The 17,931-nt window shown below is 26.5% G+C and overlaps 1 protein-coding gene across 5 annotated transcripts; it reads left to right on the forward strand.

Annotated features, from left to right (window-relative positions):
- The first annotated feature begins 4,825 nt into the window (after positions 1–4,825).
- Positions 4,826–13,632, forward strand: LOC117168411. Of its 5 annotated transcripts, none has more exons than XM_033354043.1 (5): positions 4,826–4,883; positions 4,973–5,062; positions 5,143–5,294; positions 11,018–12,047; positions 12,295–13,632. In XM_033354043.1, the coding sequence occupies exons 3-5, from the start codon at positions 5,266–5,268 to the stop codon at positions 12,325–12,327; spliced, it is 1,092 nt and encodes a 363-aa protein (XP_033209934.1). In that variant the 5' UTR covers positions 4,826–4,883; positions 4,973–5,062; positions 5,143–5,265; the 3' UTR covers positions 12,328–13,632. The 5 variants fall into 5 exon arrangements, with proteins under 5 accessions (XP_033209934.1, XP_033209936.1, XP_033209933.1 ...); XM_033354045.1 differs by having other exon boundaries at positions 5,146–5,294; XM_033354042.1 differs by having other exon boundaries at positions 4,832–5,062.
- The last annotated feature ends 4,299 nt before the right edge of the window (positions 13,633–17,931 follow it).

Consider the following 17,931-nt stretch of genomic DNA (forward strand, 5'->3'; position numbering starts at 1 on the left):
AAATAAATTAATTTTCAACAAAACAGTTGAATTTTCATCCACAGAGAAAAATCTTCAACCGACAAAAAATGAATTTTCAACCAGCAGTGTGATAGTTGATATTTCCAGGGAAAAATATTATTCAACCAAATTCAAACACAAAATTGTAATTTTTAACAAACTAGTTGAATCCGAAACTAAAACAGATTAATTTAAAAAAAAAGAGAAATGTTAGACAGAAGAGTTTATTTGAAAGCCAAAAAAAACGAATTTTCTACTAAAATCATTTATTTTTCAAGTAAAAAAGAGGAGTTTTAAACCAAATAAATTAATTTTTAATTAAAAAGTATAAATTTTAAGAAAAATGAAATAGTTACATTTTCAGTTGCAAAAAATTAATTTAGAATAGTTAAAAAAGAATTTTCAACAAAATAGATAAATTTTCAAGAAAATGTATAAATTTACAACGTTAAGAAGGTAGATTTTTAACTCAAAATAGAATAGTTAAGTTTTAAGTTAATAAAATCATTTTCAACTAAAATAAACACGAAATTTCAATAAAATAGCTCCTTCATTAACTAAGAAAAACAATGTTTAACAAAGTGTTTGAATTTTCAAAAAAAAAAAGATTATTTTTTAATGAAAAATTTAATAGTTTGAATTTTTAATTAAAAACTATCTCTATTTTGCCAAGAATAGATCAGTCAAATTTTCAATTAATTAACTTATTTTTCAACTGAAAAATGAAATTTTAACAAAATAATTAGCTCTAAAATTAAGCATTCGAATTTTTAACAAAAAGAGATTGATTCTGAATCAAAGTTTTCGTAGTAGACTTTTCAATTCATTAGAGCGAAAAAAATGGCAAAAAGAGTTCCATAAAATATTCTAAAGTTTAAAATTAAAATTTTAAAAGTAATTTTGATTTTTTTTATAATTTCTTGAGAAATATCAATTTCGTTAAAAAACTAACAATACTAATTGGAGAAACACATTCAAAGTTAGTTACTCAATAAAAAATCGGTTTCAATAATTCATATACAATAATAAAAAAAATTTGATATTAGCCCTCCCAAATGTAACTCGTGAATAATAACGTTATCAGTGATCATTGATTCGAGAAAATTTAAATCGTTCCGAATATCCAAAAAATGGTGTTTTCGGATAATGGGTATCGATATATCTTCTCATACCATTATTCCCGTGAGGGTCGCTATCGAGTGAATTTTCAAGAAAGGTCAGAGAAAAAAGACATTTATTTCTGCTTTAATAGTGTGGTCTTTTTTATATAGTATAAAACCTTTTATATGTTCAATTTGACGATTTTTGGAAGGACACTTGCTTTTCGTGTAATTGCTCTATGAAGAATGCTTAGGGGAAACTATATAATGTAGACTCATGACTTTGACACCTGGATCATACTGTCTCTGGTTGTAAGAAAAGCAGCATGCCTTCAGTGTGAAGGTGTTAATTCACTTATAAATTTAAAGTGCTTTCATTTGCAGTGCGTTTTAATTTAATTAAAATGAAGCGCCATAGCCTAATATATCATCAAAGTAGCCGGATAATATAAAGGCTTTTCGAATAATTAAGCATGTTATATGCATGTGTTAGGAGATGACATTATCATTCTCATTTTTCATAATCCGTCATCTGTGATAAAAGATTATGCAGCCATCTAAAATATTCCGATTATTATTTTTTTATTATATATTTTTATTTTTTATATAAAAAAATACTTCAATTGACATTTCTATTGAAAGAGCTTATAAAAAATTGTATTAAAAATATATTTTCTGAAATGGAAATGCGTTCAATATTCGGCATCATTTATCAATAATCAGCATTGCTGAGGGGAGCGGCTAACGCAGAATGTGATATCATACATGAAAATATAAATTATTCTGTTGAAAATTCGTTTTTCTTTCGTTAAAAATCAATTTGGTAAATTCTAAATTTAATTGTTACATTTTTTTCTAAAAACTGAAACTTTCGAGCTTAAAATGTAACTATTTTGTAGAAAAGTCGTCTTTTCGAGTCGAAAATTATATTATTTTGGTTGAAAAATTATATTTTCGGTTAGAAAATGCAACGGATTTGTGGAGAATTCGCCTTTTTGGCTTAGATATTCAACAGTTTGCTTGACTTTTTTCGCTTTCTTAAATGAAAAATCCATCTTAGTTTCACACTTTAGGGTTCAAAATTTAACTGTTTTGCGGAAAAACTGTATTTTTGGCTTAAGAATTGAACTATCTATTTGATATTTTTTTTCTTTCTCGACTGAAAAATCATTTTTGGTTGAAAATTCGACTCTTTAGTAGAACATTCATCTTTTTGTTTCACAATTCATATTTTCTGGTACAGAAAATGCCATTGTATTGTGGAGAACTATAATTGACCCCGGGTGTCCAAAGATATTTAACATCTAAATACTTTTTTTTTTATTTCAAACTACAGAGTTTCAATGACGAAGGAACCGAGTTGTAGTAAATTTGACGAAAATCTACATAATAACCTGAAAATAATCAAATTTAATTTAAAATATTCAACAATCCCGCTATCTATTTTTTTTATTTTTAGTCTCAAAATAATCGTAAGACATCGGTGAAATGATTTGAGAAGAAAAATAATAGTTGCAAGAATTAAATATTATATTGAATAAATATTTGTATATTAATAAATACTAATTGTTAAATATACAATAAGCTAATAACTTAATATTAATAGTTTAATAAACTTAAATACTGGTTTGCTAATGATTATACATAAATTTGATCAAAATGTTGTAATTCTTAAGAATTACAAATGATGTTAACTATCGTAATTGCAATAGATTCCAAATATAGATCAAAGAAATGTTGCTTCCAAGAGGGAAGAATATTCAATCAAAAGTAAACGTTTATTTTCAGCTCAAGGAAACGTCACTTAACTTTCCCGATAGCTTATTCTCAAAGATATAAACTATCAAGTTTTGCAACTTGTCTATTCTGACATATGACATGCAGCAAGAGACCTAATTTTCTAGGTATGTATAATAATTACACTAAAGTGACCTGAACGCGATAAATTTTCCATTTAAAAACGATTTATAATTTCCAAAATTTAAAAAGAAAAGCCTCTAATTTTTGTAACTACGAGGTTACAACTTAGAAATTACGAAGAAGGGTGGCAGTATAGAAATATAGTTTACTAATATCTTTATAAAAATGTATTTATTACATATAAAGTTTTTGAAAAATCAAATACACGTTGTGTTAAAAGCATTTTTTTGAAATCCTATTTTTAACACAATAATTAAAAACAATTCTTTACAATTTTCTGTGAATTTAATTTAAAAAATTAACCGTATAGTTATAGCTTTTTACTTTCTCTCATCGTCAATATTTGTTGAAATTATTATCGTAAAGTAAAAAAAATTTTCTTTTTGTTCTTGGCTTTTCAGCGAAGAATGGGTCATATTACGGTAACGTCACACGAAATCTTGATTTTCTCAGAATAGAATATTTTTTTTAGAACAAACGTGATTTACTCTCATTAAGTATCCCCATACCTCCAGAGGGAGTTTTTCTTTTTGTAAAAATTAAAAATTGTTATTCTTTTATTGATACCGAAAGCCAATTTTCAAATCATCAGAAATTTTAACCCCGAAATTTTTGGACTATTTACTACGAATTACCTAACTGGTTTAGATGAAACATCTTTTGATCAGCATTAAAAAACTCAACATCTCGGATGAAAGTGTTTAATTTGTAATTAAACTAAAGATGTAATTTTTATCGAAATACGCAAGGGAGCCGGCAACCATTTTTGTGTTACTTTGAGATTGTGAATTTCCACATCTATTTCCTCGAAACGAGATAAATTTTGTATAACAAACTTTTTTGCACCAAATTTAGCGATACTTTAACTCGGAAGAGGACTTCATTTCACCTTTAAATTGCGATAACAAATTCACATAATTTTTTTTCTCTCTTGTGGCAAATTTAGATTTTGTTCGTTACCTACTTCTGTACAGCAACCCTCCAAAATAATTATATTACCTTATTTATGAATAATTTTTTTATTAAAAATTACCATATAAGAAAGATTGGCAAAACAATTTTTTTATATGTGCATTTTAAGTATTAAAATCCAGCTGAAGCTACATAACCATAATTTTATATTCAAACATTAAATCTGAGTTTGCAATTTTTAGTGCATATTGTTTATGTAACGCATGAATATACAAATTTTAATAAATTTTATATGTTTCACATCAATCATTTTAACTTCAAAATTTTAATATCTGAACAAGCTTTTATCGATCCCATTTTTTTTGCCATGGTGTTATCGTATTCATTTTCACATTTTAATTTTAAAATTAAATTTCCCTTTATGCTCATGTGCCAATATACTTTCTGTGAGCTATAACTAAATTATAAAAATTTACAAAACTACTGAACTATATCAAAGAATCAAAAATATTCAAATTCGAACTTGTTAAGATTATATTTTTTATTTTTAAAGAATGTAAATTTGTTGAAAACACATTGAAATTTTAAATTTCATTTTTTCTCACAATTAATAAATTATTAGGTTTTCTATATTATTAGACAATCACCAATGTTATCCATCCAGAAATAATTAATTAGTTTGAAAATTTGACTTTTGAATTTCATTATCTCATGCCATGTTCTATTGCAAACAATTCGAATTAAGGTAGAGAAATATTATTTTAAAAAATTTACTGAAAAAAATGTTATTAGTATTTAAAAAATATATAATTCCCGCTTCTCTATTTTGGACTCGCCTTGTGCTGCCACCTATAAACAAATACTTTCATCCATAACCTCAAAAAAATCGTGCTTGACCGGTTGAACACCGGTAGAATTTTATTTATATTTTTTTATAATTTGAGAGTCCATGTAAATATCTTAATTCATATTCCCATTATTATTGGTTATTTTGAATAAAAACAATTATTAATTGGATATTCCTTGATTTTAATGTTCAGTTACATTGTTTGAAACGTGGTTCGAAAGTTTGGTTATGTGTAACAAACTCAACTTTTTGGAACGGATACAAACATATCATAACTTATCATGTAAGTGCATTTGTTTATAAATTAATCTTCATTTTTTTCACGTATTAATATACATATTTTCACCGTTTTTGTTTAATTAGCAGGAAATTTAACAGAACTAATTAGACTGACTCTTTGAGAATCAACCTAAGTCAAACTGCTGAGATTGCAGGCTAGAAATAGGAAAACATATATGAGAAGCAAGTGTTTTGCGTTGCTAAATAATGATTGAAAACCGTAAACCACCATACAGGTTTGTATAAAGAATGAAAAACATCCGCGCGAAGTGGTTTCTGGAGCCGTTCAAAAACTGCGTCGCGCACTGCCAGGGGCGGTTCGTAACAAATTTTTGTGACTTTTAGGGGGGTATGTGTTGGCACAGAATGTGACATCACACGTGCAAAATATTAATGTGAATCGCAATTTTTTGAAATGCTTGAAGAAACGAAAATTCGTGATTTTATGTTACAAGTGAAGCATCTGAATACAGGCTTCACACTCTTTGTCATATTTTCCTTTTTAAAGAATTCATCTTTTTTTCTCCCTTTTTTCAAGAAACCTGTGCCTTTTCTCATTTTTCGCTGAAATTCAAACTGGGACGACTGAAAAATCCCAAAGAATAAAATTCCCGAATTGAAAAATTCCAGAATAATGAAATTCATGAATTTGAAAATTCTCGAGTTCAAAAATTCGCGACAGTGTATAATATTACCGAATTTTAAAATTGCCGAATTATAAAATTCCCGAATAGAAACAATTAAAAATTGTGTCACAAATAAATAATTTATTAAAAAATTGTAATTTATAATATTCTTAAATTAAAATTAAAATTATTTCTTGAAAAAAAGATCCTACTCAATCTTCACTCCATTGGGAAAATTTGAAAATTATAATATTCTGGAATTGGCTAGTTGCGATATTTTATAATTAGGAAATTTTCAAATCCAATATTATTTTAAACTGTCGATAATTTCATTGTTAATATGTAGAAACCAATAAGAAAATCCAACTATTCTTTTGGTTAAAAATTCTTCTATTTGCTTTAAGATTTAACTATTTTGTTGAAATTTCGTTTATTTTAATTCGAAAATTAAATTGCTTTACTGAAAATTTAACTAGTCCATTTATGCCTAAAACTAGATCATTTTTAATTTAAAATTCAACTATTCAATTTTTTATTGAAAGTTAATCTTTTTTCGCTGAAAATTCAATTCAATTTTTGGTCGGAAGTAGATCGTTTTTATAACAGGAAAATTCTGCTTTTAAATTTTTCATTGAGAATTCATCTTTTTTGGTTTATAATGCAATTACTTGATGAAAAGTTAAGTTACTTTGTTAGAAATGCATTTTATGGTAAGGATTTAACTAATTTGTTCAAAATGCATTTTTTTCTTGAAAATTAATTTTTTAACTGTAAGTTTATCTAATTGGAAATTAATTTTTTTGTTGAAAATGCGCCCATTTTCGTTGGGAAATTAATCTTCATGGACGAAAATTCATTATTTTAGTTGAAAAGTGATGTTTCTTTTTCTTTTAAAAATAAACTATTTGTTTAAAAAGTTACCTTTTTATGAAAATTCAACTGTGTTAAAAATTTCTTTTTTTTTTTGCTTCAAAATTTAACTGTTTTTATGAAAGTACAACTGTTATTGGTTGGAGTTTTGTCATTTTTGTGTGAAAATTCCACCATTTTGTTCAAAAATCATCTTTATAGTTCGAGAATTAACCTATTTGATTAAAAATTATCTCAATTGTTGAAAATTTGTATTTTTTTATTACAAATTTAACAATTTGGTTGAAAGTAGAACTACTTGGTTAAAAATTCATTTTATTGGTTTAAGCTTCAACTATTTGACTGAAAACTTGTGTATGTCGATAATGCAATGATTTTCCTGGGAAAATTAATCTTTTTTCGAAAATTCAACTTTTTAGTTGAAGATTGATTGTTTGAAAATTTATCTATTTTAGAATAAAATTCATTTTTTGTTGTTAAATTTCATTATTTGGTTAAGAATTTGATTATTTTCTTGAAAATACAACTGTCATCTAAAAAAACTTTTTTTTTGCTCCAAACTCCACTATTTGGTTGAAAATATAATGATTTTAAGTTAAAATTTTAAAAAATTTTGTTTGAAAATTCGACCGTTTGATTAAAAAATCGCCTTTGTATATTGAAAATTACACTATTTGCTTAAAAATTCATCTATTTTGTTGAAAACTTAATTTTTTTTATACTGAACATCTTTTTCGAGAAATTAGCGAATTAGTTAAAAATCTATACTCTGTTAAAAATTCATTTTATTATTTGAAGATTGCAATATTTTATGGAAATTTCGTTGTTTCTTTATTAAATATTAATTTTTAAACTAAAATCTTAATGTATTTTTAGGTAAAAACTGATTGTTTCCAGCTTAAAATTAAACTACTAAATTATTCGTAAAAAATTCAACTACTTGGTTCAAATATAAACTACTTTTTAAACAAATTTATTTGATTGGTTTAAAATTTAACTGTTTTGTTGAAAACTTTTTTTTTAATTCAACTGATTTTTTTTTATTTCAGAAAACATTTTTGTTGGTTGAAATATCGACTATTACATTTTTCGTACAGAATTCATATTTCTTGGTTAAATTATAATATTAAAAAAAATTTTAATCAAAATATTCTTTGGTTGGAATATCAACTATTATATTTTTTGTTAAGGATTCATCCTTTTTGTAGAAAAATCACCTTTTTTGTTGATAATGAAAATTTTTTGATAAAATTTAACTTTCTTCTAAAAAAAGTCGCCCACTTAGCTTGTACCTGCAACTGTTTGGTTCAAAATTGATCTTTTATTTAAATTGCGTCTTCTGGGATAGAAAATTTTCCCCTCTTGAACGAAAATTCATCTTTACATGTAGAAAATTATCGATTTAAAATTCAACTCTGTTCTGAAAAATTCATGTTTTTGGCTTAAAGATTCAACTATTGATTTTAAAAAACTTTAACTATTTTGTTGAAAATGCAACTGTTTGGTCTTAGATTAATTTTATTGTTCGTTAAAAAATGTAACTATACGATTCAAAAATCATCTTTCTTTGTTTAAAATTCATCTTTTCGGGTTTTAAATTCAACCTTTCTCGAAATCAATCGACTTTTAAGCTTTAAAACTAAAAAAACTCTTTAGCTGAAAATTCATCTTTTTTTACTTAAAGGGGGGAGGGTATTCATATTTGTATGTTTGATGATGTGATGATCTTTGACGAAATAGGGTAGAGGTGGAAAAAGTTTTTAAAGTAGCGTAAAGTACTTTTTGAATAGCCCCTTTTCCAAATTCGCAGCATTTTGAGGTTAGAATTCATTGAACTTTTAAAAATCAACCTCCTGTCACCGAGAGTTGAAAACGGCCATGTGGCGGAGCTAGTTTTGTTCTAGTTGTTTTGACTTCTATATGTCTATTTTCATGTTAAGCCGTTTCAAACTCTTAAAAATATATCAAGAAAATGGTTTATTTATATAATTATTGTGAAAATGACACAGTGGATTTTTCTAAAAGTGTTTTTCTTTCTTTTTTTTTGTAACCGAATCATTTCCATTAATTATGCCGATCTTCATCGCTCCGGTGCGAAAATCAAGTTATAAAACTTAACTCAGAGAATACCCGAAGACCCCGAATAAAAGAGAGGCTTTTTAATAATTATGAAAGATATGAGGAGAAATGTTTTGGTTTTATTTTAAGAGAATAATTAAAAGTTTTAAAGATTTTAAAATGCGGGTTAAAAAAATATGGAAGATTTGTGACCTTGTTTTTTTAATTTTTCAAGATTTACAAATTAGGTATACTGAATTTTGTCAAGGTGTGAAAAAAGTTCTTAAAATTCATGAGAAATTTGTAATGATTGTTTTGTAATGAATTTCAAGAGACAATCGAAAAAAGATTGTAAAGTGAAAGATTTTAAAGCAAAATTTTGCATTTTTGCCATATTGCATAATTTTAGAAAAAAATTTAATAAGTTTAAGAGAATTCAAAAGTTTTAAAACGATTCAAAAATAATTAAAATTTGTAAAGATTTTATAAGAATTTTGTAAAGTTTCACGAAAATGAAAGACATTTTTTCAGGTTCCTAAGAAAAATGAAAATAATTTTTTATTTCGAAAAATTAATTAGAAGAGATTCTTTAAAAAGATTTTAAAAGATTTCCAAAATAGTCAAAGAAGAATCGGAAAGAATTTAAGGCAATTTAAAAAATTTTCAGAATAAATAAAAGAAAAGCAGAAAAATTTTGTATAAGTTTTAGAAATTGTAAGGTTTAAAAGGTCTGATAATATTTAAAAAAAAAAAGAATTTTTCTAATATTCGTGTAAAAATTTTAAATAATGTTTTATTTTGAAAAATGAGGTTTAAGAGAAAATTGAACAAGGTTTTTAAACATAACAAACGATTTCCTAAAATGTTTGAAAATAGTTTAGAAGATCTTAAAGCAAAATGTTTCAATTTGCTATGATTGCAAAATAAAAGCGAACAAAAATCGGGTAAATTCAAGAAATATTTAGTAGACTTTAAAAGAATTTCGAAAGTTTTCAAGAGAATGAACAAATTTTCTTAAAATTGCTGGGGAAATTTAGAAGAATGTAAAGTAATTTTTTTTTATTTGGAATGACATATGCAAATTTTGAGAATCAAATATTGCTTGATTCCTTCCCAACTTCGAAAATTTCTAAACATCTTTTGAAAGGACTCGAATTATTCATAATATTTTGTAAAATCCTATATTATAAAAATATTTCTTTACGATCTTCTAGATTCTTTTTTGGCAAACCTGAAATATTTACAAAATCTTTCAAATTTCTCAAGAGTCTTATGAAAATTATATTTACATAATTTAAAAAACAAGGTGATAAGACTTATTTTCTTGTCCTCAATTCTCAGAATTTAATTTCAACATGGATTTATTGGATTTATTATAGCCTTTCAAAAAATAATTTGCGATTAATTTAAGTGTTTTCAAAGATAAAAAATTTAAGAGTGACATTCAAATGTTAAAACATTTTAGCTTCTTTACAAAGTCTGATTAATTAAAAAAATATATCACATTTAAGAGTTCATTATTTCATTGTAACAGAAAACAATATTTTCAGATTTATCATATTCCTTGTTGGTCATCTATAAAAAATAATAATTATGTTTATTATATAGCAGCATTATATTTTAAAACGGCAATATAAAAAAAAAGTTCTTCATCACCATATTTAAAAGTGTTTGAATATCCGAAACTAACTCAAAATAACGAAAAAATGAATAACAAAATCATAAATTAGGAAGAAAAAAAATTGCAGAATTATAAAATAAATTAATTGTTAAATTCCTATAAATATTTCTATTGTTGAAATTTAAGTTTAACGAAATTTAAAATTTGCCGAAAATAATGAATAAATTATTAATTAATGATTAATTAAATTGCTTTCCTTACTTATAATTATATTAATAGCTCATAAATTAATAATCAACGTCGGTTAATATTAGTTTCGGGTATTTTTAAATTCTGGATTTTCTTTTTTGTCAATTAAAAATCATGTCGTTTTTTGAAATTTGGAAAATTCTATAATTTGATAAAAGTATATATTTTCGGAATTTTTTTCTTTCATTTGAGTATTCGTTATTTATGTTTTAATTATTTTTTATAAGTTCTGAATATTCATGTTTTTTCCTATATTTAAGTAAATAATACGTAAGTACGTAAGTCTCATTCACTAGCTGACTCTACGCTATGAAAAAAAAATTTTTAAAGGGTTTTTCATATTTATTTTGTTGTTTTTATGCATTTTTTCTATGGTACTGCATGGTTTTGTAGAACAAAGTTACTACTAGCACCGCCGCACGGCCGTTTTCAACTCTCGTGACAAATTTTTTGCATTGAGCACTACAGTGGAAGCACTCCTCTGTTAAAAATGGATATTTTACATTGAAAATATTTACAAAATTGTAATTTTCAGCTGCAGAACTCTGATCTGCTTTAAAATGTCTGAAAAAGACTACACAATCAATAAACATGATCCGCTCTCGGCAAAAGATTGGAGAGAAGTTTACAATCTTGTTTCGATTATCGAGAATATGAGAGTCTACAATCAAGAACTAGTTGATAAATACGTTAAAGATATCAACGAAAAAATATACTACTTGGCGAATCGAAAAAGAATCGAACTAAATAAGAGCATTCGAAAGCCTATGAAAATTATTGTAAGCATTGATAAATCGAGGATCAATTTCGAAGCTCTAAAAACTTTCAATCCAGAGGAAGAAAATGAAATTCTATTTTCTCATAATCCACCAAAAAATTTGGATTCTGAACCTTTAAAACAAAACGTTGAGATGAGAAACCCATCTTTTTACTTTAATCACAAAGATCAGAACTCTGTCGATGTTTTATTATCTGTAACTGAGGATATTATAAACAGTTTCAACACTTCGAATTCAAATTGTACAATGGAAAGTTATTCCTTAAACACGAGTAAAAGCACTGATTCAGTTTTAAATAAAAGTGACTCTGATTGGGATTATGAAAAAATGATTCTTCATAATCCACTCATTGAAAACTGTGAAATGGCTTTTGTTTCTCAGAAACAAGAACCGATTTTTTCCCAGAATGAATCTTGCAAGAAAAGAATACAGGGAGAATCCTTGGAAAATCGTAAAGAAAATATTGATTACAGGATTTTGAAATCCAACCCATTTGCTTCAGAGACTGAAGATGCAGAGACTGAAGAGACTGAGACTGACTGCTCTTTTGACATCAATGATTCTTCAGAAACTTGTAGTTGTGAAATGTCACTTGACGAGGATTCAAGCGAAACAATTAGAAATCGAGTCAGAAGGTCGGCAAGAATATCTACAGTTTATCCATTTCCTGCTACTAAATTAAGAAGATCAAAAAGAATTCAATCGTCGATCATCGCCAAGGAAAGAGTCTCGGCAAAATTTTTTCCGCTTCAAGAAATCAAGAGGAGACGATCTTTATCATCCAAAGTAATAATAATTCAATATTTTTAAATCTTGCAGATATTCTTTCATTTATGCAAATAATAATAAAGCTCTTTAAATAGATTGAATACTAAAGTTAAAATATAGTTTAACTTACTGTGTTTCTGTAAAAATTTCTTTTATAATCATTTTCAAAAGTATTTCCTGCCAAATTTTCCACTCAAATGGCTAAACTGAACAGAAATTTCTCATCTGGAAACTAAAATGCAGGCTCACAACTTGAATATTCCAGGAAACTCCCAGTAATCTACTGGAAAGGATTTGAAAGAAATCAAAGGGGACGAAAATAAGGAGTTTTCTTAATCAAGAAAATTGAGTAGATACCAGAAAAAGCATCAGCTTCCTCAATAATATAAGAAGATCAGAACAAATAGAGTGGAGCATTAAAGTCCTATGAAGACAATAATTCGTAAGTATTCTCCAGACAAATGTATTGAACGAAGGAGCGTTTTTGTCAGTAGCATAACGAGCGCTCTGTTATACAAAAACTTATTAATTACAAATCGAGTACCTTTTTATACACAGACTGATTACATAGAATAATTTACAAAATCATAGTCCATATTTAAAAGTTATGGTATGTATAAATTATATAGATAGTTATCTTACAATCTTAGAAGGATGCCATCGTATACAAAATGTTGGCTATATTTAAAACTTCGAGGTTCCGAAAACCTAAGAACTGTTAACGTTTCAGAAGCTTTATTTCCTAATATTAATATTCTTAAAATAAGAAAGACAGTGTTGATTCTGAACTCCCGGAGAGTTTTTTTGTTAAACGTAAAGATACTGTTTGTTTATTTCTATTCATGGAATACAAATGGTATCAGAAAATACTTTGCGGATTTGTTCTGATAAATGGAATAATATCAGGGATTCGAATGGAATTAAGGGGCATTTTTGGATATTTGCCAATTATTTCGAGCAATAAAAATAATTTGGCTAAAAGCTGAGCTCAGTCTGAAAAAGTATGAAAAGAAGACATAATCTGAAAATTATGTGATAATTATATTTTACATCGAAAAGAAAGTTTCGTTCATTTTTGTTTCTTTCGACATAAAACTTTGAAAAACCCAAATTTTTATATTGTTCCTCCGTAGCTGCATTATTTTTCGAAAATGTTCCATACTTCGCATAATTTTTAGGTAAATTATATTGGATATACAGAAATAATTGGCATATATCAGAAAATGCCCCTTAATTTAATCATTTTATTGTATAGATTTAACTGCTTTCAATCGCTATAAATTTAAAAACTGCCCTAATCGAATAAAGCTTTTACAAGCAACTTTGGCAGAGTCACCTTTGGCAATTCTAAACTTAAAGTTAAACTGGCATTTAAATGCTAAATAAGAAGTCTTCTCTTCTTTCTACGCATTTGACTTATTTCACTAATTTATTAAGCTTACTTAAAAATTATATCGTTTGTAAAGAAAACGATTAGTACATACTATTTTTCTACAATAATTTACAAGTGTTCACGTATTTTTTAACCAAAGCGAAGAGACATTTTACCACAACGACTTTTGTAAAGATTTTGTAGAAAAAGTTACATAAAAAGAGATCATTTATAAATAGTTTTGTTTTATTAACCTTAAATGTAGTTAACTGTTTGAATTTCTAAATTTATTGAGAGATCACTTTTTTATATAACATAAGGATCACAGTCATTCCCCATTTCCCTCCTTTTCATTTTAAAAATGAGCTACTCAGGGTCTGAAATTTCGCTTTGTCCGACACACATTGTATAGTCCGGATTTAAAAGTGTTTATTGTGAAATCAAAAAATGAAGTGGAAAATTATTTTTTTAGCTTAAAATTGACTTTCATGAAATAGATTTTTAAGCAAAATTTCCAATTCTTGTACATACATTTTTTAAATATTAAAAATGTTTATTTGAACTATTATTCATTAGTCTCTAAATTATCAAAATTCCTGTTTCCTTTCCTGCATTTCTTTCGTTTTCCCTTTTGTTATTTCTGCACTCAATTGAAAATTGAATTGATAGTTTCCAATCAGAAACTCGAATTTTGTTATTTGAAAGTTAATTCGTTTTTTGTTTGAAATTGTACCATTGGGATAAACATTCAACTATTGTGTTAGAAATATAATTATTCTGTTAAAAATTTAATTATTTTGTTAAATATTTAACAGTTTTGTTAAAAACTATTATCTCTGGTTGAAAATTAACTTTTGTTACAAATTCAACTGTCTAGTAGAATGTTCGTCTTTGTGGTATAAAATTTTATTCTTTAGTTGAAAATTAGATTATTTTGTTGAAAATTTAACCATTTTTTTAAATGACATTCTTTTTGGTTAGAATTTTGTCTCAAGGATGAAAATTCAACTACTTGCATGAAAATTAACTTTTGTTGAAATTATAAATTTTGTGTGGTTTTGTGGCTTTGGGGTCCGTAGATGATGAAGAAGATTTATATTTTCATCAGACGTTTTTTGTATGTCAACTTTTCCTCGGTTGAATTAAAAATTTCAAATTATCTAATAAATTATTGAAATTATAATACATGTTGTATGTTAATACTTCTCGCTGGAAACTAGTGTCTTCTTATAACAATTTTAATATCAAAGCATGAAATTTCAAAAAAGAACTAAAATTTCTAAATTGTGAGATTGTGTTATTTTTTCACCAGAAATTAGTATTTTTAAACGAAACTGTCTGATGTTTTTTACATGTGTTTTACACAAAAAATTAGTCTTTTTACGTTCTCATCATTTATGATTGAGAAAGTATTAGAATTGTCGGAAAATTGACATCATACTTTTTCAACGGATCTCCACGTTTCGAGACCCCCTGAATCCGAAAATCAGGTTTTCACGATGGCGTCTGTCTGTCCGTCCGTCCATCCGTCCGTAAACACGATAACTTTCGAAAAAATGAACGAATCAAATTCATCTTTGACACACTTTTTTAGGTCCTAAAAGAAAGGCCGAGTTCGTGAACCAGCCATTTTTGATGAAAATTCAAAAAGTGAGCGCATTTTGAAAATTTTTGAGACAACTTTTTTCTGAATTTGAAAATTCTATGTACTGATATTTATAATATTAAAAAAACAATTTATCCTTATGACTTTTTTCGATAAAAAGAAAATTCTCAGAGTTATAGCGTTTTCAAAATTTTTTTAATCAACCGAAAATCAAAATTTGAAGCCGAAAAACGCACGACATGAAAAAAAGTCAAGAGAAGAAAAACATTTCTTTTTGAAAGCCCTACAAGATTATCGTAACCAATTTTTGGATTTTCTTCAAAAATGGAAAATTCAAATTTTGATTGCACAAGAAATAATGGAAAATATAAAATTCCATTTTGTGGACAAACTATGTAGAATACGAAAAAAGATGAATTAACAAAAATTGTTATCCCAAAAAAGATCTACAATTTCGTTAAGAATCACTTCTTGATAGGATGCGCACTTTTTGTTTGATTCGTGAAAAATAACGCTGAAAAAAATAAAAAATAAATGTGTGGAAAAACGACGAAAGTTACGAGAAAAAAAATCCAACAAAACCTGTTTGCAAATGTCTGTCTTAAATCGAGCGCGCAGGGCGAGTGTCACGATGAGAATGTGTACCTCAAAGCCTACAGAGCTTTGAGAAACTTAAATGAAGTAGACAATTCAGAATATGAAGAGGCATATAAATACTGCCATCTAAAAGAGATCTTTTTGATTAAGTTTTTTTCAAGCATTCCAAATGCAAAGAATAAATATCCGAGTGCGAGGCAACCTATTATCGATACCTATAATCGATACGATTCAATACCTGATATTTTAAATCAGTTTCTAAGAATCGTACATTGAATAAAAATGTATAAATATTGTTATTATAACTTAGCAAACTAGAAAATAATTAATGTTATATACAAAAAGTCGACGCACAAAAATGTGTCTTAGGTAGAAATGTGAAATGTACCAAAATAGTAGATTATGTACCTAGGCAGTAAAGTTGAACTTTATACGAGAATGCAGAATTTAACGTTTGAGCCAGTGGCGAAGACGGTAAAACGGCATCCGAGTATAAACCAACTTTACTGCCGTGGTGCATACGATACTTTATTTGAAATAGGGAGAATAAGAGCTCTTTTTTTGGAAAACGGCGCTTGATTGTACCACATACAAACGCGCGTGGGGTGACGTTAGAAATCCAAAATCCACTTCTTAGTTAAACTTAGGATTAAAATGAATTCTTCTAACTCTTTTCTTTCACTTCTAACTCACTTTTTCCTCTTTGCCCTCACTTTACGCGCCGCACGTCGCAGTACAATAAAGTTCTGTTTTACTGCCGCTCCGGGGGCAGATGAATCTTCATCACTTATGGAGCGCAAAGCCACAAAACCAAAAAAAATTAATATTTTACTCAGGGTCGCAAAAAGCCACGAACAATTTGTTGAAAAGTCAACTGATTTGTTGAAAATTTATCTTTTTAGCTTGAACATTAAACAATTTTGTTGAAAATTCGTTTTGGGTTATCTAAAAATTCCTTATTTGTTGAAATTTTAACTACTTTGTTGATGTTTGAACTGTTTTCTCGAAAATGTATGTTTTAAAGTTTAAAATTTAACTATTTAAATTTAAATTCCTATTTAAAGGTTAAAAAATTAACCATTTTGCTATAAAGTTCTTCTGCTTGTTTGAAACTGAACTATTTTGTTGAAAATTCATATTTTCGGGTTAAAAAATCAACAGTTTTGTAGAAAATTCGTCCTTTCACATCGAAATTCAACAATTTGGTTGAATTTCTTTCTGTGTTAGCTGGAAAATCTTTCTTGGTTGAAAATTCAATTACTTGGTGGTAGTTTGAACTATATTGTTCAAAATTGATGTTTTTTAAATTAAAATTTTAATGCTTGGTGGAAAATTCATCTTTTTGGTTGAAAATATTTATTTTGTAGTTGAAAATTTGAATATTTTGTTACAAATTTAATTATTCCGTTGATTTAATTATTTAGTTGAAAACTCAACACTTTTATAAAAAGTCATTCTTTTTGGTTGAAAATTCGTATTATGAGGATGAAACTTCAACAATTTTAGTAGAAACTTCAATTGGTTGCTTGAAAATTTTATTCTTTAAGTGAACATTTTATTTTTTTGTTACAAATATAATTATTTTGTTTATTAAAAAATGTTTATTGGACCGACTAAAAACTCCACTATTTTGGATTCAAATAAAACTGTAAATCTATACAATATTTTTTCATTAAACCCGATCAACAAATTAGATATTTTTGAAATTAAAAATAAGTATCATAATTTAATTATTAATTGTGGTATTTCTAAAAGAGAAAATATTGTTGATTGTGAGAATGATATAAGTACATCAATTTTTTTTTTAATTCTTGAATTTTAGAAATGATTAAATAATCATCTAAAAATATGTTAAAAATTGGTCTTTTTTTGCTTGAAAGTTCTCAAGTATGTGACTGGAAATACAACTGTTTGGTTAAAAATGATTATTTGTATTAATTCAACTATTTGATTGGAAATTAATCTTTCGAGTATAGAAATTAATTGTTTTCTAAAAGACTCGACTTTTTAACTTTAAAACACAATTATTTGTTAAAAATTCGTCATTTTGGATGAGTATTCAACTACTTTGTTGAAAATGTAATATATTTCTACTTAAAATCTTAGAAATTTAAATATTGAATTCAATATTGTAGTTATATTAATTTTATTCAAAAGAATGTATCCGCTTGTTTGAAATGATAAAAAATGGACGATAAAAATTAATATAAATTATGAACATCTTTCATTTGCAAAGAATCAAAGTTGACAAGTTTAACAGTTTAGAAAGAAATTTTTTAAACCCACATTGAGATTCCCTCCAGCTGAATGACTATTGTTAAACAATT

This window comes from Belonocnema kinseyi, chromosome 2 (assembly GCF_010883055.1).
Source record: "Belonocnema kinseyi isolate 2016_QV_RU_SX_M_011 chromosome 2, B_treatae_v1, whole genome shotgun sequence".
Taxonomy (NCBI): domain Eukaryota; kingdom Metazoa; phylum Arthropoda; class Insecta; order Hymenoptera; family Cynipidae; genus Belonocnema; species Belonocnema kinseyi.